The sequence below is a fragment of the Jaculus jaculus genome, chromosome 3 (assembly GCF_020740685.1).
Source record: "Jaculus jaculus isolate mJacJac1 chromosome 3, mJacJac1.mat.Y.cur, whole genome shotgun sequence".
In the NCBI taxonomy this organism is placed as follows: domain Eukaryota; kingdom Metazoa; phylum Chordata; class Mammalia; order Rodentia; family Dipodidae; genus Jaculus; species Jaculus jaculus.
In genome coordinates this window covers 126,592,866-126,616,036 of record NC_059104.1, presented here as the reverse complement: position 1 = coordinate 126,616,036, position 23,171 = coordinate 126,592,866, and the positions used below count along the sequence as shown (strand labels likewise).

The 23,171-nt window shown below is 42.7% G+C and overlaps 1 protein-coding gene and 1 pseudogene across 3 annotated transcripts in view; one reads left to right on the top strand and one right to left on the bottom strand.

Moving 5' to 3' along the window:
• Nucleotides 1-23,171, bottom strand: part of Herc2 (HECT and RLD domain containing E3 ubiquitin protein ligase 2) — a 214,552-nt gene that overhangs the window by 179,735 nt on the left and 11,646 nt on the right. For all 3 annotated transcript variants that reach the window (XM_004661943.2, XM_045145018.1, XM_045145020.1), the window contains exon 3: nucleotides 20,953-21,067. In XM_004661943.2, the coding sequence (XP_004662000.2) occupies nucleotides 20,953-21,067 (115 nt within the window). The remainder of the gene's footprint in view (nucleotides 1-20,952; nucleotides 21,068-23,171) is intronic.
• LOC101613927 lies at nucleotides 17,414-18,113 on the top strand (annotated as a pseudogene).

Here is a 23,171-nt window from a genome sequence, read left to right as displayed (position 1 = left end):
ATATTTTTTATAATCATGGAAAATGTTAATAAAAATTGTGAAAAGATAAAAAATCAAATTAAATTAAATTTTAAAAAAATTGGCCAGCCAGGCCAAATGAGCCAAAAGGTGCTAACACAGGCATGTCTGTAATGGGGACAACCAACTGCTCTCTAACTGACTGGAGGCCCACTTCACAGGAGGGAATACATTTCTGACACTGAAAACCTACGACAGAGCAAGTCATGAGCAATAGGACTGTAACATCTGCTGCTGTCAGGCTAAATGTACATACTATACTCACCAAACTGCCTAGTAAGCACTTCTCTTAATATTCATACCCATCTATTAATGCTACTCTCATTTTTTGTTAGAGAAGCTTCTCTTTTCAGATGGTGGTGACCTTGAGATACTCAGAAGGCACCATAGTGCTGAGATGAAGTGACAGGAGTGGTCAACACTGCAATATCTCTATCACACCTTCCAAGGCTCAGGGTCCATTGCAAAAGAGGTGGTAAAAAGAATGTAAGAGCAAAAGGAAGGGTAGGACTGCTTACAATGCACTCTTCCAATACAAAATGGCCTAGATCTCCATGACCTTGCAGTGCCTGACATTACCTACACAAGAACAGAATGGGAGGAAAAGATGATAACATCAACATAGGGGAGACTGATTGAGAGGGAGAGAGGGTATGATGGAGAGTGGAGTTGCAAAGGGAAAGTGAAGAGGAGGAAATTACCATGGTTTATTGTCTATAATTATGGAAGCTGTCAATAAAAAAGGCTGTTACTAAAATAATCACTTAAATTAGAAATACAAATATATCTGGGAAGGAGTACAGTTCAATGATAGAGCACAAATGCTAGGCAAGCACAGGCTCTAATTTCAAATCCCAACACTCAAAAAAAGCATCAAAACACATACATCTTATATAGTATACGTATGTACATACATGTTAGCAAAAATGGACATTGTTCCTCTACTTACAACATTTCTGGCCCCAAATGTTTTCCAATCAGACAATTCTCTAGACTTTATGACACCAACTATGTATCCAGCAGTTCAATTCTAACAGCAAGTAGCAAGAGTTACAAGAGAGTGCTCATGTTAGGGGCTATGCCCAACTGCAGATGCCAATCACAGGAAATTGGTCTCCCAACTTCAGCCTGGCTTGGCTACAAATGGAATGTTCTCCTACTCATGTCTGATAATCTGCTTTTAAGCATTCCTTATTTAACCATGGGGGTACATTTCAAGACCCCTGCCCCCATGGGTACCTGAATCCATAGATAATACCAACCTCTACGTGTGTAGTTTGTGTGTGTGTGTTTCCTATACATACGTACCTATGATAAAGTTGAGTTTGTAAGTTAAGCACAATAAGACCTTAACAATGACAGGATAATTATAATAATTTACTTAAATAAAAATTAATGAAAGTAGCCTCTCAGTATCTTATTACACTCTCCCTTCTTGTGACGATATGAGATAATACAATGCCTGTATGAGATACAGTGAGCGAATAGCACAGGCATTATGCAGTCATTAGTGTTAGGTTACTACTATGTAAGAGTTCCTGGAATTGTGCTGGGTGCAGTGGCACAAGCCTTTAATCCCAGCACTCCAGAGGCAGAGGTAGGAGGATCACCGTGGGTTCAAGGCCACCCTGAGACTACATAGTGAATTCCAGGTCAGCCTGAGCAAGAGTGAGACCCTACCTTGAAAAAAAAAAAAAAAGAGTTCCTGGAACACAAGCAGTACCACATGGCAACAGAGTCTGATAACCAAGACAGCTACTCAGTCACTAATGAGTGGGTTGTAGTGGACAAAGGGATGACTCACATACAGGGTAGGACTGTGAGGTTTGATCTCACTCCTCATAAAGGCACATACTTTAAAACTTATAAATGGCTTATTTCTCAAATTTTTCATTTCCTGTTTTCACACTAAGGTTCACACCAGACAACTAAAACCTCAAACAGCAAAAATACATAGGCTACTATAATGACTAACAAAATAAAGGAAAATCAGTTTATTAGAAAAGATATTATAAGAGCCAGCTGTGGTGGTGCACAATGGTAGGAAACTGCTGAAGAGCTGGAGGCAGGAGGAACAGAAAAAGTATTATAAGGAAAAATGAACATACTAAAGCAATTTCTAAAAAATTAAAAGGAAGTATGCATAATGGCTCTTGCCTATAATCCTAAGTCTCAGGAGGCTGAGGCAGGAGGATCACCATGAGTTCAAGACTAGCCTGGTGATCTACATAGTGAGTTCAGGACATCTTGGGCTTCATTAGACCCTGTTTCAAAAACCAGAGAGAAGGGGAGGGAAGAAGGGCATCATGAGGAAGAGATAAGGAAGAGTAATGCAGGTAAATATGATCAAAGAATGTTATCAGAATTTCTGAAAATACCACAATGAAACTAATTATTTTGTATAATTAATATATACTAATAGAGGGGGCTGGAGAGATGGCTTAGCAGTTAAGCGCTTGCCTGTGAAGCCTAAGGACCCTGGTTCGAGGCTCAGTTCCCCAGGACCCACATTAGCCAGATGCACAAGGGGGCGCACGTGTCTGGAGTTCATTTGCAGGGGCTGGAGGCCCTGGTGCGCCCATTCTCTCTCTCTCTCTCTCTCTAACTGCTTCTTTCTCTCTCTGTCACTCTCAAACAAATAAAAATACACAAAATATTTAATATATATATATACACTAATAGAGACATTTCTTGAAAACAAAACAAAAAAGATGAAAAGGTGTATAATAAAAAGCTGGGAAATATTACTTTTTGGGCATGTATAAATGTTCACTTCATTTCATGAGCATGGCTGATCTAATCTCTAGCCATACTACTGTCTCCTGAACGTCCCAGCCCTCCAAACCATGCCTCATTATTTCTGTGGACCAGCCCCCATCACATCTACTTTATTTTACTTTTTACTATGTTAGGGAAGAAACCCAGGACTTTGCTGTGCCAGGCCAGAGTTCTACCACTGAGCTACACCAGCCCCATCCTAAAGCTCTCTAAGAGCCCCAGCCACCAGTCATCTCATCAAGACAGAGATTTCCTGTTTTAGAATCTCCTGTCAGGAAAGGGGCGAAAAAAATCAAATACTACAACAAAAGATTTTCCTGGGGACTGGAGTTAAAGGCAATTGCTTAGCCGGGCATGGGAGCATATGCCTTCAATCACAGCACTCGGGAGGTAGAGGTAGGAGGATCTCTGTGAGTTCAAAGCCACCCTGAGATTCCATAGTGAGTTCCAGGCCAGCCTGGGCTAGAGTGAAACCCTACCTTGAAAAACCAAAAGAAAAAAAAAAGGCAATTGCTTGCAAAGCCTGCCAGCACAGGTTCAATTCCCCAGTACCCCAGTATCCACATAAAGCCAGATAGATGCACAAAGTGGAGGTGCATATGTGTGGTGGCAGTAAGAGGCCCTGGTGTGCTTCCTTTATCTCTCTCCTCTCTCTCATAAATAAAAGTATTGCCGGGCGTGGTGGCACACGCCTTTAATCCCAGCACTCGGGAGGCAGAGGTAGGAGGAAGGCCACCCTGAGACTCTATAGTGAATTCCAGGTCAGCCTGAGCCAGAGTGAGACCCTACCTCGAAAAACAAAAAAAAAAAAAGAAAAGAAATAAAAGTTTTTTGTTTTTTTTTTTAACTTTCCAAGGCCGGGCGTGGTGACACAAGCCTTTAATCCCAGAACTTGAGAGGCAAAGGTAGGAGGATCACTATGAGTTCAAGGCCACCCTGAGACTCCATAGTGAATTCCAGGTCAGCCTGGGCTAGAGTGAGACCCCCACCTTGAAAAAACAAAAACAACCTTCCAGACAAGTTCCTCCCCACCCCATAGGGACTGACTGTGTGACTGAGTCCCTTCATGACTCCACAATGAATACCATATCCTAACTGAGAAGGACCCCAGGCAAATAGAAGCAAGGGCAAGGGGATAAAAGAGTATAACATGTCTCTCTCTCTCTCTCTTTCTCTCTCTCTCTCTCTCCTCCCCCCCCCACACACATACACACACACTTAAATTTAAATTTAAATAACGTTCCAATCATCCCACTGCTCACACACAATGACAAGTGCAAGATAGTACGGCCACAGCCTACCAATAGTGCAGCATCGGGAGCTATTACCCACCATGGCTGCCCCAGAGTAACCCAAGTTCTACCTGCATGGTTTTCCAACAAAACCAATGGAGTGACTTGTGGAACTTAAACCAGACACCAACACCCAGGATAGATCTGATTCTTTGACATTATCTTAGATAATCAAGGTACATTCTAACCACTTTTGACCCAAGCCCTAAAAATGCCCCTATATTTTTTATTCATTCCGTGGGATCCCAACTACTTTTGCTGCCACCAATGACCACTTTTCTGTCAGTAAGTCCTTTAATAAATTGTAATTTGTAGAATTCTAGATCTATCTGCCTCTCTTCTATCTAGGGGCCTATCCTCAAATGTTTGGAGTTGAATGCTCAGGAACAAGGGTTGAATGGCAAAGGAACAAACTACATACAGACACTCTCCACCTGCACAGAGCACGAGCTCATGCACTGAACACTGTGCAGATGGAGACAAGAGCAGTGGAAGCCAGGTCTAGGGAAGATGAATGTCACAAAGAACAGCACAGGGAGTTTGTGAGTTGATAAGAGACCATAAGAATCCATATATGTGCTAAAATTTATTGTATTAGACACTGCATTGCTTTTCTTGTTGCCATGACTAATAACTGATAAAAGACATCAAAGAAAGGAAGTCTAACCCAGGCGTGGTGGCCCACACCTTTAATCCCAGCACTTGGGAGGCAGAGGTAGGAGGATTACCGTCAGTTTGAGGCCACCCTGAGACTACAGAGTGAATTCCAGGTCAGCCTGGGCTACAGTGAAACTCTACCTTGAAAAACAAATAAACAAAACAAAAGGAAGGAAGGAAGTTTATTTCATTTTAGTTGGAATTGGAGGGGTGTTTGTTATTTGAGGCAGGGTCCCTCAGGCTAGCCTAGGCTGACCTGGAACTCATTCTGTAGTCCCTAGCTGACCTCAAAATTCACAAATCCTCCTACCTCAGTGTTCCAAATACTGTGTGATTAAAGGTGTGCACTACCACACCTGACTTAGGAAGTTTGTTTTGGCTCATGGGTTGAGGATATCGTAAGCCAGATGCCCAAGATGGCGCATATGTCTACATTTCGTTTGCAGTGGCTAAAGACCCTGGCACACCCATATCCTCTCTCTCCCTCTCTCTCCTTCTCTCTCTCTTTCTCAAAATAAAATAAATTAATAATTGTAAAAAACTATTAAACACCACAACAAAAAGAAATTTTTACCATACTGTATTTTTAAAATAAAAAATATCAAGTGGGGTTTGGAGAGATGGCTTAGCGGTTAAGCACTTGCCTGTGAAGCCTAAGGATCTCAGTTTGAGGCTCACTTCCCCAGGACCCACGTTAGCCAGATGCACAAGGTAATGCATGCATATGGAGTTCATTTGCAATGGCTGGAGGCCCTGGAGCACCCACTCACTCCTTCCCTCCCTCCGTCTCTCCCTCCCTCCGTCCCTCCCTCCCTCCTTCCCTCCCTCCTTCCCTCCCTCCCTCTCTGCTTTTTTCTCTCTCTCAGATAAATAAATAAAAATCTTTTAGAAGTAAAAGAGGGGTTTGAGAGGTGGCTCAGCAGACAGGGTATTTGCTTACAAGACATGATGACCCAGGTTCAGTTCCCCAGTACCCACCTAAAGGCAGATGTACGAAGTAGCCCATGTATGTAAAGTTCATTGGAAGTGACTAGAGTCCCTGGTGGACCCATTCTCATTCTCTCTCTTTCTCTTTCTGCTTGCAAATAAATAAATGAAAGCATATTTTATTTTATTTTATTTTATTTTATTTTATTTTTTTGAGGTAGGGTCTCACTCTAGCCCAGGCTAACCTGGAATTCACTATGGAGTCTCAGGGTGGCCTTAAACTCACGGCGATCCTCTTACCTCTGCCTCCCGAGTGCTGGGATTAAAGGCATATGCCACCACGCCTGGCAACTGAAATGCATATTTTAAAAGAAAGTAAAAACAGGGTAGGAGATATAGCTCAGTGGTGCAGTGGTTTCCTAGAGTGCACAAAAGCCCTATGTAACGAGGTGAGGTGAGGTGAGGTGAGGTGAGGTGAGGTGAGGTAGGGAGGGAAAGAGAGGAAAGAAGGAGGGAGGGAGACAGGCAGAGAGGGAAGAAGACAGGCTGTATATAACACTCAGCATACTCACAGTGCTTTCATATAAAAATAAGAGGTGGAGCCCGGCATAGTGGCACACCCTAGGAGCCTTTAATCATAGCACTCGGGAGGCAGAGGTAGGATAGGTGCGAGTTCAAGGCCACCCTGAGATGCCAGTGAATTCCAGGTCAGCCTGAGCTACAGTGAGACCCTACCTTAAAAAAGTGGGGGGGGGGGGACTAAAAAATAAAGAAAGAAATAAGCAGTGAACTTCATGATTATAAAGAAATTGTAGAGGGTAGAGCATGGTGGTGCACGCCTTTAATCCCAGCACCTGGAAGCAGAAATTGGAGTATTGCTACAACTTCAAGACCACCCTGACACTACATAGTGAATTCCAGGTCAGCCTGGGCTAGTGCAAGACCTTACTTAAAAAAAATTTTTTTTTAGAAAACTTTAGAAAGAACCTAATACACATATAGGTACTTAATACAAATCACTCTGGAGAGGGTCATCAGATATGAAGACCAAGGTAGTAAAGCTGAGAAAACTTGAGAGAATTGTCAGATCCTTGAGCTAAGTCCTCAACACTGGAGGGGGCAGAGCCTTGGTCCAGGACAGAATGAAACCATGGAAAGCAAAAACAAGGGCCTTGCATGCGGAGGTGAGCACCTATCCTGATCTGGCAAACAAGGACCTAGCATGCAGAGGTGAGCACCTACCCTAGTCTGGGTAACAAACTACAAACTCAAGTAAACAAGAGCCTCCAATTTTAACCAGACTTATGGAAAGTGTGAGAAACAGAATTTAGGAGCCTGGGGAGGGAGATAGCAGTTAATTGAGAAATTACATTCAAAAGAAGATATTTAGGGCTGGAGAGATGGCTTAGTGGTTAAGCACTTGCCTGTGAAGCCTAAGGGCCTCCGTTGGAGGCTTGATTCCCCAGGACCCACGTTAGCCGGATGCACAAGAGGGCGCACGTGTCTGGAGTTTGTTTGCAGTGGCTGGAGGCCCTGGCGTGTCCACTCTCTCCCTCCCTCCCTCCCTCTCTCTCTCTCTGTCATTCTCAAATTTAAAAAAAAAAAATTTTTTTGGCCGGGCGTGGTGGTGCACGCCTTTAATCCCAGCACTCGGGAGGCAGAAATAGGAGGATCACCGTGAGTTCAAGGCTGAACTGAGACTACATAGTTAATTCCAGGTCAGCCTGGACCAGAGTGAGACCCTACTTCGGAAAAAAAAAATTTTTTTTAAGTGCCATCACATAGCATACCTGCCAGTGAATTGTTGGCTAGAGGTCCCTGATAGCCCCAAAACATTACAGACTATTGCCAAGACTCTTGGTTTCCCACCAAAAATAGATGGTAACAGCCTATTGCTGAAGACTCCACATGCCTGGGCTGCGAGGTCACTGAGAAATAAGCTGGGAGTGAGCTGAAAACCTCCTTCCTGTGGATTAGCTGACAGAAATCTGGGAAAAGCTGTACTGCATGCAGCCCTATGGGAGACAGAAGTCATCAGTGGTGAAAACAGTGGATACTGCAAACCTCAAGTTTGGCCAGCCAGGCCAAATGAGCCAACAAGTACAATAGTGGCAAGTCTGTTGTGGGGGAAACAAACTGCTATCTAACTGGATTGAAGGCCCACTCTATGGGAGTGAACACATGCCTGGTACTGAAAACCTACCTAATCAAAAGGCTATGGGGGGGGAGGTCATAAGCCTTATGAGTATAACACCTGCTCTTCTCTGGGTAAATGCAGATATTATGCTCACCAAACTGCCCTGTAAATGCTTTACTTAACACTCATACCCATATACTAATGCTACTCTAAGTTTTGGTTAGCAAAGCTTCGCTTTTCAGATGGCAGTGACCACGGGATGACCCAAAAGGCAACACAGTACTGAGAAGTGACAAAGGAGTACTCAGCACTGAAACATCTCTATCACACCTTCCAAGGCTCAGGGTCCACTGCAGAAGAGGTGGCTGGAAGAATGTAAGAGTCAAAGGAAGGATAGGACTGCTTATAATACAATCATTCAGACATAAATTGCCCTTGACATGCAGGACCTTGCAGTGCCTAGCACTGACTTCACAAGTCCCTCATTAATAGGAGGAAAGACTAATAGGAGAGACTAATGTGGAGGGAATATGATAAAGTGTGGATTTATGAAAGGGAAAGTGGGGGAGGAGTAAATTATCATTGTTTATTGCCTGAAGTATGGAAGTTGTCAATAAAAAAAAATGTTTTTAAAAAATGCCATCACTTGGCAGTGACCTTGGGAAGATTCCGAAGGTACCATAACGCTGGAAAGAAGTGACAGAAGTACTGAGTAACATCTCGATCACACCTTCCAAGGCTCAGGGTCTAATGCGGAAGAAGTGGCAGAAAGAACGTAAGAGCCAAAGGAAGGGTAGGACTCCTTACAACGTGCTCCCTCCAGACATAAAATGGCCTGGATATCCATGACCTCACCGTGCCTGACACTACCTACACAAAACCATCATAAGAGGAGGGAAAGATCATGACATCAAAAGTAAAAGAGACTCGTTGAAATGGGGAGGGGGTATGATGGAGAGTGGAGTTTCAAAGGGGTAAGTGGGGGGAGGGAGGGTATCACCATGGTGTATTTTTTATAATCACGGAAGTTGTTAATAAAAAACTTAAAAATAAATAAAAAATAAAAAATGCCATCACAGAGCTAGAGAGATGGCTTAGCATTTAAGGCACTTACCTGTAAAGCCAAAGGACCCAGGTTCAATTCCCCAGGACCCACATAAGCCAGATACACAAGGTAGCACATGTGTATGGAGTTTATTTGCAGCAACTGAAGGCCTTGGCATGCCCAATGTCTGTCTGTCTCTCTCTCTCTCACTCTCTCTGACTCTTTCTCTCTCAAATAAATAAAAAATAAATTTAAAAAATGCCATCATAGTTGTACACCAATATATACCCTCCTGAATATGTTAAATCATCATTTCTAGATGACTGACCAAGTTGAATACAAAGTAAATACTATGCAAATAGTGCTAAATTCCATTGTTTAGGGAACAACAGCAAGAAAACATCTGCACATTTCGAGCACAGACACCAATTTTACTGCTGGTTGAATGACTGAGTCTGCTGGTGTAGACCCACAGAAAAGAGTGTCTACTGTCTTTACTACTTTGCACTTTATAGAGACATTAGTATCCTTGCTCTATACCATGCTATTAATTTTACAAATAAAAAAAGAAGGCAAAATTCTTAATTTAAACTCCACTGAAATAAAACACTTCTTCAGAATTAGAAATGCTAACAGTCATCAGAAAGCTGACAAGAAACCTGTCTATACCTCAGGCTGTGCTCTCAGAAGCATAAATTACAACACTGCAATTATAAAAGCACAGTGAAATCACCTAAGAGCATGACAACAATCAAAGAATCAGCTTACCAGCTCAGAGACAAAGGCAGCCTTCACTATGGTGTATGTGCTCTCCTCTCACAACGGCAGGACTCCAACAGAACACCAGCTACGCATGGCAAATCAAGCAGTGCTAGAGACAGGCTACAGGTGTAGCTCAGTGGCAGAGCATATTGCTAAGCCTTGGGAAGACCCTGGGTTGCATCCCCAGGACACACATGCATGCACACAAACACACACCTACGAAAGAGGAAAAGATAAAATCCTGGGGCTAAAATTCCTAAGGCTCCAGGCAATACCTGAGGTGCTCTGTGCGCAGGAGACTCCAGGTTCTTTACCACTTCATCTCTAAGGGCCCTATAATCCCAGCACTTAGGCGATGGAGGTAGAAGAAAGAGGAATTCAAGGCCAACCTAGGCAATACAAGACCCTGTCTCAAAAGCCAAAAGTAAATTGGGCTTGCTGGTGCACTCCTTTAATCCCAGCACTCGGGAGACAGAGGTAGGAGAACTGCTGTGAGTTTGAGGCCACCCTGAGACTACATAGTGAATTCCAGGTTAGCCCAGATGAGAGCAAAAGGCCACCTTAAAAAAAAAGGAGGAAGGAAGGAAGGAAAGAAGACAAAAGAAAAGGACCAAAACTTTTTTTTTTTTTTTTTTTTTTGGTTTTTCGAGGTAGGGTTTCACTCTAGCCCAGGCTGACCTGGAATTCACTCTGGGTCTCAGGGTGGCCTCAAACTCAGGGCGATCCTCCTACCTCTGCCTCCCAAGTGCTGGGATTAAAGGCATGCACCACCACGCCCGGCCCAAAACTAATATTTTTAAAACAAAATTTAAGACCAGACATGGTGGTGCACACCTTTAATCCTAACACTTGGGAGGCTGAAGTAGGAGGAACGCCCTGAGTTTGAGGCCATCCTGAGACCCAGAGTGAATTCCAGGTCAGCTTGGGCTAAAACAAGACCCTATGTACAAAAAAAAAAAAAAAAAAATCAGACTTTAAATGGAAGTGCCCTACTCAAATGGATAACGCTGATCTCAGAAGCTGTAAGTTTTTAAATGAAAATCCCACTGCCAGGAGTGAGCTATCTCCCTATGAGTGACTGATCAGGGAAGGCCTCAGAGACTTCCAAAAAGTGTGGGCTATTGCCACTACATGATAATACCCATTACTGAAGACACACATTACATGCTTTAGTCACAGAACATAGCAAAATCAAGCTGGAACAGGGATGGAAGCTTGCCTGCTGGCTAACTGTCACAGTGCCAGAGGGTGCCATATAGCCTGCTGTGGGAAAATTGTTATTCAAAGTCTGACTCAGCTGAGTTCCCTGCATGCTATGCTACCAACCAGCCAGGCAAGAAAGTGCTCACTGGGGCAATAGTGGCAAGTCAGTAATGGGGGTAGCCAACCACTCTCTAATTGGAAATAAGGCCCCCTTCACAGGAGGAAATCAACTTCTATTACTATACACCTGGTCAAAATTCTGTGACTGGGGAGGCCAGACCCTGTGGGAAAGCTGTAGTTTTGCTAAACAAGCATGGTGTGTCCGTCAAACTAAATATTTATGTTTATATCCACAGACTAGTATTGATGTCAGCTTTAGTCAGAGAAGCTCCTTTCTGCAATGGGCAGCAGCAGTTAATCAGTACTGGTCAAGGTCAAGAATGTCACTGTTGAGTGCTCAGCCCTGAGTAGGACCATCTGTATCAATCCCTCCAAGGCTCACAAAAAGCCTTGTAAGAGTGGGCCTGTCAATATTGTCACAGGGGAGGGGAGGACCCATGAGGCCCTGCTCCTCTCTGAGGACTTAAAAGCACATAATAGAGGCTGGAGAGATGGCTTTGCAGCTAAGCCACTTGTCTGCGAAGCCTAAGGAACCAGGTTCATTTCCCCAGTACCCCCATAAGCCAGCTGCACAGGGGTGCATGCAAACGGAGTTCATGTGCAATGGCTAGATGCCCTGGCGTGCCCATTCTCTTTCTCTCTCTCATGAAAATGAATAAAATAATTTTTTAAATGTCTAAAAAGAAAGCGCATAAAGTAGCTAGGGCAGAGATTCATAAGGCCCACCCCCTCCCTGATTATCTATATTTAGCTCATGGTCACTATGAAAGGGGAACACATCTTCTGCAGTGGTGTAGCCACAGTAAGCAGTCCATGCTACTGTAAATAATCCACACGCAGGATCCTGTAACTAACCCTCATGATACCCAGTACTGCACCACTGGACATGTCTTGCCTGGCAAGCTGGTTGTAAGAATACACAGGCCCCACAGCTTCATCAATGCATTTGGAAAGCATCTTGATTTATGAGTTTGTTCTTGTACTATAAAAACTTCATGAAGGCATGGTCAAATTGGAACACTGTGTTTACAATAACCTAAATACATGTTCCCAGGCCATACTCATTTGACTTAAGAATAAACTATCTCTTATTCCTACTGAAGTTAGAGGTGTGTTTTCACGCTAACAATCCCAACACTGTTCAAATGTCCAGTTTCTTCTGATACTCAAAGCAATCTCTTAATTCTGAGCTCCCATAAAAGCAAAAATAAGTTAAACAGGTCTGGAGAGATGACTTAGCAGTTAAGGCACTTTCATGCAAAACCTAAAAACCCATGCTCGACTCTTCAGGTCCCACATAAGCCAGACACACAAAGACACAAGCACGCAATGTCACACATGCAAACAAGGGAGCACACACTCTGGAGTTTGACTGCAGTGGCTGGAGGCCTAGTGTGCCCAAAAAAAAAAAAAAAGTTGAACAGTTCCCATGTACAATGACAATGAGTAGATACTCCTATTTCAAATCGGAGAACGGGAGTAGAGCAAGAAAAGATTGGATCGAAGCAAGACCAAAACAGCAGGGCTCCATATCTGGCATCTTGGGCTCATGATGGAATTAACTGAGTTCTAGGGGGCTTGGGCAACTCTATGCCCCACTTAGCTCTGCTGCCTTTTGGACCAGCTCTGCGCTGTGCCTGTAACTTTCCTCAGTGTACGCGCCACAGTTCGGACATCACCAACAGCCCAGGGTTTCAACTGTAGCTTTGACTTCATTTTTAGTTTGTGTAATGGCCTCTCAGAGCCTCCTTGAAGACTCTGACCCTGTCACACACTGCCTGACCTCAGTGGCTCTCTGTAACCATGACCCAAGATTCCATGATGCCATTCAATCCTGCATCTTTCATGGATGATAACTACAAGTTCTCTTGTCAGCTTGAGATGTGGCCTGGTCCCTTGGACCAAAGCTATAGTGCATCTGTGCACCTACACAGTTATTTTCTACAAGGAAACTCCTTCAGCAACTTTGTCAGTTCAGGTTCTCTCCTTTCTAATGAACTTATATCTTCACAAGCTAAAGCCTTCAAGGGACAGGATCTGGTTAACAAGGCACCTTTCCTACCACCCAGTGCAGAGCAAGAGTATTCTCTTTAGTGTGCTAATCTCTTAAAATGTAGCTTTCTCTTTAGTGTGCAAATCTCTTAAATTGTAGCTAGTTTCTCATTATCACCCTGCTGCAACCTTAAACTCTCTCTCCTCTCCCTCTTTGTCTTTCTTTCTTGACCTGGATAAGACCAGTCAGAAATAACCATGACAAAGCCTGAAATGCTATCCTGTCTTGAGATTTCCTCTGCCAAACAAACTAATCCACTTCTTTTGAATCCAGCCTGGGGTAGTTTGCATGGATGTCCCCCAGTACTTTCAGTTTATGAAAGCTTGTAATTTAGATCACCAGCCACCTAGCTGGTCAATGGGCAGATCCTGGGGTCCAGCCCTAAGGTGTCTTGTTACTGGGGATGGATCTGGAATTCCAGTGAAAAGATATGCAAAGTGATGAGTTCTGCCAGAGTTCCTGAAGTGTGTTTGCTTGTGGCGCTAGTGGTGGCTTTTCTCTCTGCCTGGACCTGTGAAAGGAGGCAACTGCTTCAGCCATCATGGAACTCGCCCTGCATCTGTGAGCTTCAATAAGTCCCTCCCTCCCTCTGGTCTCGAGGTTCATCCCAGCGACCTGAGGCTGTCTACTACACAGCCTCACTCGGGTTCTAAGAATAGGGCAAAACAGCTGGGCATGGAGGCACATGCCTTTAATCCCAGTACTTGGAAGGCAGAGTTAGGAAGATCTCCGAAAATTTGAGGCCACTCTGAGACTACATAGTGAATTCCAGGACAGCCTGAGCTAGAGTGAGATCCTACCTTAAAAAAAAAAAAAAAAAAGAATGGGGCAAAAACGTAACCAGAGCTGGGTTTGGTGGTTCATGTCTTTAATTCCAGCACTCAGGAGGCACAGGTAGGAGATCTCTGTGAGTTCAAGGCCAGCCTCAGACTTCATAGTGAGTTCCAAGTCAGCCTAGGGCTTTAAAGAATGAGACCGTTGGGGTGGAGAGATGGCTTAGTGGTTAATTGCTTGCCTGTGAAGCCTAAGAACCCCAGTTCGAGGCTCGATTCCCCAGGACCCACGTTAGCCAGATGCAAAGTGGTGCATGCATCTGGAGTTCATTTGCAATGGCTGGGGCCCTGGCACACCCATTCTCTCTTTCTCTCTGCCTCGTTCTCTCTCTATCTGTCGCTCTCAAAATAAATAAATAAATAATTAAAATAAAATAAAGAATGAGACCCTGCCTCAAAACAAAGCAAAAAAATTAATGATAATAATAAATGTTTTAAATGATGGCAGAGAATACAAATACATATGCAAGATAATCAGTGTAACTCAAGAAAATAATGTTTACTGTAGACAAAAATGTCAGTTTAAGCCAGGCCATGAAACAAGATAGGATGAGGCAAGTAAGCAGGCACAATAAACTATAAAGGCTTGAAGAAAAGTAACCTTATCTTTCTCAGTTTTTAATTTGTGCACAAGTGCTTTAGAGATGACAAAATTAATGAAAAAACAAGTATAAGCCACTGTTAGCAGCAGACTGAGCTTCTCTGCGACCACAGGCAGCCAGTTCAGAAGCCTGCTCAGCCTCCACCGGACAGCCTCCTCCTACACCCTTTGATGCTGTCTTCCCAGGATCACTCGAAATTCCATAAAAATGTCTTTAAACCAAAATGGCTTTTAACATTTCACAGAAACTAGAATAACAAACATTGACATATGCAGAGGATGGCTGGAAACAAAATTAGATAGGGCTAGGACACACCTTCATTAAGCCAACGCTATTGCTGTCTATTGAGCCATCCAATGTTTCAAGTCCGCAATATGTGAAAAACTATCAAATAAAAAAGAATTTGATGTTCCCTGGATGAATTGTATACAGGAAAATGCTGCTGAAACAGACACTGAAGTTCTCAGGGTGGCCATGTTAGCTAACAGCAGCTTACACTTGTTTTGTCGTTAACTGTGTCCATGCCTTAGCACCTCACCACACAATATCTTCCATATTGGGCACTGTCCATGTTCTCACAACAGCCAAGAACCCTACACTGCTCAGAACTTAACTTGCGCCCATTCTGATATTATTGTAATTGCGGTTAGCCAGAGCCTTCAGTTTATCATCCTTATGGCCTCCGGTATAAACTGAAGACTAAACAAACAGGAATAATCTCAGAACCTCAGAGGAGTTGCCAGTACCGCAGGGAACAGACTCACAGGCAAGAGGAAGGTCCCAGCAGAAGCTGATGTCACGGTTTCCAGCTGACTCCAAACAGATTACAGGTATGTTACCAGGAGTGCATTAAGCTTTCCAAGAGCCATAAAAACCCAAATCAGTAGGGCTGGGAGATGGGTCTGTGGTTAAGAGCACTTGCTGTTTAAGTATGAAGGACTCTCAAGCCAGAGACCACCGACTTCCACTTCCCAAAATACATTTAAAAAACTGGGTGTGGCCATTCCATGTCTGTAATCTCAGTCTGCAGGGGGCTCAGATCACAGAATTAGAGAATAGCTGGAGATCGCTGATACACTGTAGCTCTAGGTCAAAGGAGATACCCTGTGTCAACGGATGAAGCATGCAGATAGCAATAAATGAAGCACACATGATGTTCACTTCTGGCCTCTGCATGCAAATGCACATGTACATGCATCTGCACTCACAAATGCAACCACACAAATACTATACACAAAGTATTATATACAAAGTAGTCCATACAATAAGAACTAATGATTAACAACTATTAATATGCTGATGAGGAAAATGTAACTCTTCTTGGAATACTGTTCAATGTTCAGCTGTCTAATAAGCACATGAGAAAGTTCTCTTCCTTTCTCTTTAGCCTCTAACTCCCAATGTTATAGACAGGGCTTATGCAAGTAAATCAACACATTCTCAAAGTATAGAGTGTCAACCTGACTTGGAAATGAACAGAAGTGAATCCCAGGCCTCTCCTCAAACCATATGAATCTGAGCCCCCAAACATAAAGACAGCTATGTGTCTGACCAACCCTTACAGGACATGTCCGTGCTAAGAACGTTAGCTCTTGGCACTGCCATAGCTAGGAAGAGAGAAAGGTCTGGCCACTTCTGCCAACATTCACCTCCCTCTATGGCAGAGGGTCTAAATTTGATAGAGAAAAGTGTGTGTAGTATGTGTGTGTTTTCTATGTCAGCAGGCAATTCTCTCAGGATGCAGGAGGAAGTTGGGTACCTCCGGGAGTACATTTCCCTCTGGTCTTGCCCAAGCTCCTCCTATATGGATGCTGCTCATAGCTCCCTACCCCCTTCAGCACTCTATAATCACAGCCACTGTTCCACATCACTGCCCTATGCAGGCTCTACCTTGGTTCCAGTGCCTGCTTCTTCCTCTGATATCATAGCCCTCAACAATAGCCTGGGCACCGGGCATGGTGGCACACACCTTTAATCCCAGCCGAAGTAGGAATATTGAGTTCGAGGCCACCCTGAGACTACACTGTGAATTCCAGGTCAGCCTACGCTAGAGTAAGAGCTTACCTCAAAAAAACAATAAAACAAAACAAACAAACAAAAAAGCAGCCTGGCAACATAGGGAGACCTCCTCTCAAAAACACAACAGCTGGACATGGAGGGTCATTCCTGTAATCCCAAAATCTGGGAGGCTAAGGCAAGAAGACTGGCCCAAGTTTGAGGCCAGTATGGTCAGTTTCAGGGCAGCCTGAATGATAAAAAAGCACTGGCCACAAATAAAAGGAAAAAAGTGTTTCGTTATATATAAGTTTTTGTTTTTGTTTTTGTTTTTTTCAAGGTAGGGTCTCACTCTAGCCCAGACTAACCTGGAACTCACTCTGCAGTTCCAGGCTGGCCTTGAACTCACAGAGATCTGCCCATCTCTGCCTATTTAGTGCTGGGATTAAAGGTGCACCACCATGCCCCATTCTCATTATGTTTAAATTTTACATGAATATAAAATACTAAAGCAGGGCATGGTGGCACACGCCTTTAATCCCAGCACTCAGGAGGTAGAGGTAGGAGGATTGTTGTTGAGTTCGAGGCCACCCTGAAACTCCATAGTGAATTCCAGGTCAGCCTGAGGTAGAGTGAGACCCTACCTCAAAAAACAAAAAATAAATAAATAAATAAAATTTTAAAAAAGCTTAACTGAAGGGCTAGAGAGATGGCTTAGCAGTTAAGGCACTAGTGTGCAAAGCCAAAATTCAATTTCCCAGGAATCATGCAAGCCAGATGCACAAGGTGGCACACGCATCTGGAGTTCTTTTGCAGGGGCTAGAGGCTCTGGCGTACCCATTCATATTCTCTCTCTCTTTCTCTCTCTCTCTCTCTCTCTGCCTCTCCCCTCTCTCTCCCTCCCTTCTTCCCTGTTTCTCTCTCTCTCAAATAAATAAGTAAAAAACTAAACAGGGCCCCCCTCCGCTGGCCAGCCGCCGCTGGGCGGAGAATGGAAGTGGGTGTCCCAGCCATTACCCTGTGTCTCGCCAGTGGGGAAGATGGACCGCGAGTGGGTGGGCAGCGCGCAGGCTGGGGAAGCCGTCTCCGCAGCAGGGGTGGTGGCCGCAGCATTCACCAGATGAGTAATGCACGAGGATTTGAAAATGTAGAACTGGGAGTTATAGGAAAGAAGAAGAAAGCCCCAAGGAGGGTCATCCACTTTGTTAGTGGCGAAACAATGGAAGAGTATAGCACGGATGAAGATGAAGTAGAAGGCCTAGAGAAGAAAGATGTTTTACCTACAATTGATCCGGCTCTCCACGTGGGATCTCTAGCCAGACAAAACTTAGCTGGGGGCCCTACTTATGGTTTTACATGCTTCACGCTGCCACATCAACCTTCTCAGTGTGTGACTTTCTTGGAGAGAAGAATGCATCTGTTTTGGGCATCAGTACCCCAAAATACCAATATGCCATTGATGAGTATTACCGGATGAAGAAGGAGGAAGAGGAAGAAGAAGAAAACAGGATGTCTGAAGAAGCAGAAAGACAGTACCAACGAAAAGAAGATGAAGGCTGAATCCATTGTGCAGACAGATCAACCAGAAACAGTAGTATCCAGTCCCTTTGTGAATCTTACCTTTGAAATGGAGGAAGACTGTGAAAATAATTACGGAAGACAAACAAAATCCAGTCTCTGTTCCACCATAGAGTGACAGGACTATAAAATGTTTAACCCGAAACTTGTACCAGGAACTTTGCACATTTTCTGTTTAGTGAGACTTAAAGCAGTTATTTACATTTTAAGTTGCCTGGGAAGGGAAACTTATGTTCTAGCTATCAGAGTCAGATCTGAGGTTTGGATATGTGTACTATGCTTTTACTACATGTCAATTTAGTGCTTTTTGTTTCTTTTGGTATTGCTGGGGATCAAGCCCATGCAAGGCCAGCACTCTTGTCACTGAGCTATACCCTCTGTGCAGTGCTGTAGTTTAAAATCTTTTCAAAAAAGCCAAGGATACTCTACAGCCCTAATCAATTAAGAGAGTTAAATTATTTATTAAGATTATTTTGTATATTTAAGAAAACAAGGTAAGTTGTTGATTGATGATACTTGAAGCTGATTATCATAGTTACAGATTAAAACGAGGGTTCCCTCCCAGATTTTAGTATGCTTTGCTTGCATTTAACATACCTAACCATTAACTTCACACTAAGGATGGTTCAATGAGTGTGTAATAAAAGATGCAAGATGGAAGCAGTTTGAAATTTCTTTCATCAAGACTATTTTGTGGAGCCAGGCCTTTAATCCTAGCACTCAGGAAGCTGAGGTAGGAAGATCAACCTGTTCAAGGCCACCTTGGGAAAATAGAGTGAATTCCAGGTCAGTCTGGGCTAGAATGAGACCCTAACTAGAAGAAAAAAAAAAGTTTCAATTTACTATCCCTAATATTGATAGGCTTCCATTTAAAATTTCTTGATTTGAGAAAGAGGCAGAAAGAGGGAGAATATGGGTGCGCCAGGGCCTCCAGCTGTTGCAAATGAACACTCCAGATGCATGCATCACCTTGTGCATCTGACTTACGTGGGTCCTGGGGAATTGAACCTGGGTTCTTTGGCTTTGCAGGCAAGCACCTTAAGTGCTATGGCTTCCATTTTCAATGCGAGTCACTAAATCTTATATTCTTTTCAATAGTTATTCTAGAAATGTGGTTACTAGTGTGTTTGTAAAGTGTTGATACCTACTGATCACTTTTTAAGCTCTTTATGCATCCTATTATCAAAACAGCTAAGGGATGGGAACTGGTGACAGTATTTTGTCATTCACCATTCTGAAGTAGAAGTTGGACAGTTGAATCATTTGTCTATTTCCATATTTGATTATCTACTTAGGATACAAATTTTAGGAAGCTAATTTTGAAAACAAAATTCTAAAATAATGTGTATAGAACCTTAAAAATTATCTATTTAACTTACTGATTAGTAATGAAGGGCTGGAGAGGTGGCTCAGCCATTAATGTGACAACCTGATTTGTAACTAAATGTAGGTGAAGAACTTTGTGAACTTTGTGAACAGTGTAGAGATGTTTGTGAACAGTGTAGAGATGTTTGTGAATAGTGTAGAGATGTTGATCTTAAAAGCTTTCTCAGACATTGATGATGATGTTAACAGCTTTCTAAAAAAAAAAACTAAACAGGCATATCTAATTATCAAAGGAGGCCACATCACTGGACCAAGCCCTGTGATAAAGAATTAAGAATTAACTCTGAGAGGACAAGTTTCCAGTCACTTACTGTATATATCTTCTATATTCTGTGCATACATAAATTTGGAAAGAAATATAAAAAAACTACTCTGTAAACTACTGTAACCAAAAGCATAAACTAATACTTTTCCTCATGTACTTCCCAGTAGACACTACTCCAATTCACTCCACAAAGACAAAAGAATTCTCTCTAAAAATGGTCAATTTTTACATCTCAATGAATTTCAAGCAGTGAGACAAACAAACTCATCAATGAGTTGCAATTAAGGCTGTTCAGATTCAACAAGTCCGGGAAGGTACAGGCAATCATTTCCTTTGAGAGCCTCAACTGTAATTCAGATCCAATCCGCATCCAAAGTCAATAATAACGATAGCCAGGCATATAGGAGAACACAACTTTAATCCCAACACTCAAGAGGCTGAGGTAGGAAGATTTCCAAGACATCAAGACCAGCCTGGGGCTACAGAGTAAGTTCTAAGTCAGCCTGGGCTAAAGTGAGAGAACCTGTGTCCAAAATAAAAAGGGGGGGTGCCGGAGAGACGGCTTAGCGGTTAAGTGCTTGCCTGTGAAACCTAAGGACACCAGTTCAAGGCTCAATTCCCCAGGACCCACGTTAGCCAGATGCACAAAGGGGTACATGCGTCTGGAGTTCGTTTGCAGTGGATGGAGGCACTGGCGTGCCCATTGTCTCTGTATGTCTGTCTGTCTGTCTGTCTGTCGGTGTCTCTCTCCCTCTCTCTCTCTCTCTCTCTCTCTCTCTCTCTCTCTCTCTCTCTCTCTCTCTGTCGCTCTCAAATAAATAAATAAATAATTAAAAAAAAAAAAAGAAAGAAAATAAGCTAGTCTTGTTGGGTTGTTGTCCAATAGGCCTAAACAGAACTCTTCAATGATCCTTCTTTGTAGGCTATGAGTTTCCAATGTCTTATACACAGTGCAAAGGAGAGGATAAAACATCAGAAAGGATTTCTACCCAACCTCACAATAATCAATAATATCTATAGTCACAGCAAGATCTTTAAAACTTAAAGGAGAAACTAACAGCTACTATGAGCCACACACAGAAGAGACCACCACAAATGCAAGGAAGTGGTTTTGAAATGAAAATGCCCTGTAATCTGTATAGCTTGAAATATTAATTAAACTCTTAGAATCATCAAAGGAAAACAAAACTCCAAAGAGAAATGCTCAAATACTCGGATTTCTATAGGATATTGCAAAGCTTCTGCAAAATGTAATTTATAATGGTCTGTACAAAAGAAAAGTACTCACTAAAATTGCTTACCTTTCCTAGGAAGGAGCTCTCCATTTGGGGCTAATTCTGTCCCAGTGTAAACAATTTCTCCATCTTTGACCATTTCATTCCACAGACCACAGAGCCCATCTCTGGTGAATGCCAGCTACAAATATAAACAAGACAAACACATTTAATGTGCTCACACAATGCAATTTGTAAAGAATGACAAGGCAGAAAAAAATCTTGTTTCCCTTATATTTGTTCAATTATTCTATAATTAATGTATTATCTACATAATAAATAAAACATAAACATTAATGACCATACAACAAATACAGAGAAGTTAAAAGGCACAGTGCATAGCAATATATATACTCTGCTAATGTTTCGTGTTAGTATACCCTATTTCTTTGTTTTGTCTTTCTTTTTTTTTTTTTTTTAGCACAGGGTATTGGGGCTCAGGAGATGGCTCAGCAGTCTTTGCAGGCAAAGCCTGCCAGCCACTTCTGTAAAGCCAGGCACAAAAAGTGGCACATGTTTGCAGCAGCAAGAGACCTGGAGCACCAATATAGACAGAAAAACAGACACACACATATCAATTAAATAAATAAACAATTAAAAAAATATGGCTGAAGAGAGGGTTTAGCATTTAAGGCGCTTGTCTGAGAAGACTACAGACCAAGGTTCAATTCCCTAGTACCCATGTAAGCCAGATGCAAATGGTAGCGAATGCATATGGAGTTTGTTTGCAGTGGCTAGAGCCCATGGTGTACCCATTCTCTCTTCCCTACTCTCTCAAATAAATAAATTAAAATTTAAAAATTAATTAAAATCAGGGTCTCATTCAGCTCATCTTTAGCTACACAATGAATCTGAGGCCAGTCTGGACTGAATGAGACCCTGTGTCAAAAGAAAAATTACATAAAAACATTCCTGAAGATCTTTACTCATAATGGTTGTTTTCAAAAGGACATCACTTCACATTTAAATTCCCAGACCCAAAGAATATGTCTCTCACACCCCCTTTTCATGCTTGTGCCCTATCAAGTAGATAAGTCATGCTGTGGCTAAAATCTTATAGCTGGATATGAATACTTCTAAAGATTTGGTATTTCATTATAGCAACATTTTGGTCACAGACAAACACTCTTTAAAGTTATATTAAGGGCTGGAGAGATGGCTTAGCGGTTAAGAGCTTGCCTGTGAAGCCTAAGGACCCTGGTTTGAGGCTCGGTTCCCCAGGACCCATGTTAGCCAGATGCACAAGGGGGCTCATGCATCTGGAGTTCATTTGCAGTGGCTGGAAGCCCTGGCGCACCCATTCTCTTTCTCTGTCTCTCTCTCTCTCTCTCTTTCTGTCACTCTCAAATAAATAAATAAAAATAAACAACAAAAAAATATATTAAATTGGGCTGAAGGGATGGCTTAGTGGTTAAGGTGTTTGCCTACAAAGCCAAAGGACCAGGTGCAATTCCCCAGGACCCACATTAGCCAGATACACAAGATGGTGCATGCATCTGGAGTTTGTATGCAGTGGCTGAAGGCCCTAGTATGTCCATTTTCTCTCCCTCCTTCCCTTCCTCTTTCTCTATGTCAAATAAATAAATAAGTAAAATTTTAAAAAAACTACCATCTTGGAAAATTAAAAAAGGTTTTTAAAAAGTTATATTAAATTATGGAGAATAAACAATTAAAAGGTAACATATTCTAAGCCAGGCGTGGTAGAGTACATCTTTAATCCCAGCACTTGGGAGGCTAAAGTAGGAGGATCACTGTGAATTCAAGGCCACCCTCAGACTACCGAGTGAATTCCAGGACAGCCTGAACTAGAGAGACCCTACCTCAAAAATAAGTAAATAAGTAAAATTTTAAAAAGATAGTATACCCTTTTTGGTCCCCCCCCCCAAAAGCAGGGTCTTTCTCAGTATCATAGACTAGTCACCAAATTGGAATCCTACTGCCTCAGCCTTCCTTGTGCTGGGATCACAAAAGCTTGCTACATGCCAGGACTTTATTATTATTTATTTATTGTTTAAAACAATGAGTTTTATTTCTTACTTTGATCAAAAATAATACTAGTGGGGCTGGAGAGGTGGTTTAGCAATTAAGACGCAGCCCTGTGAAGCCTAAGGACTAAGGCTTAATTCTCCAGGTCCCACTTAAGCCAGATGCACAATGGTGGCACATGCATCATGCAACTGGAGTTCATCTGCAACAGCTAGAGGCCCTGGCGTGCCCATTCTCTCTCTCTCTCCCTCCCTCCCACT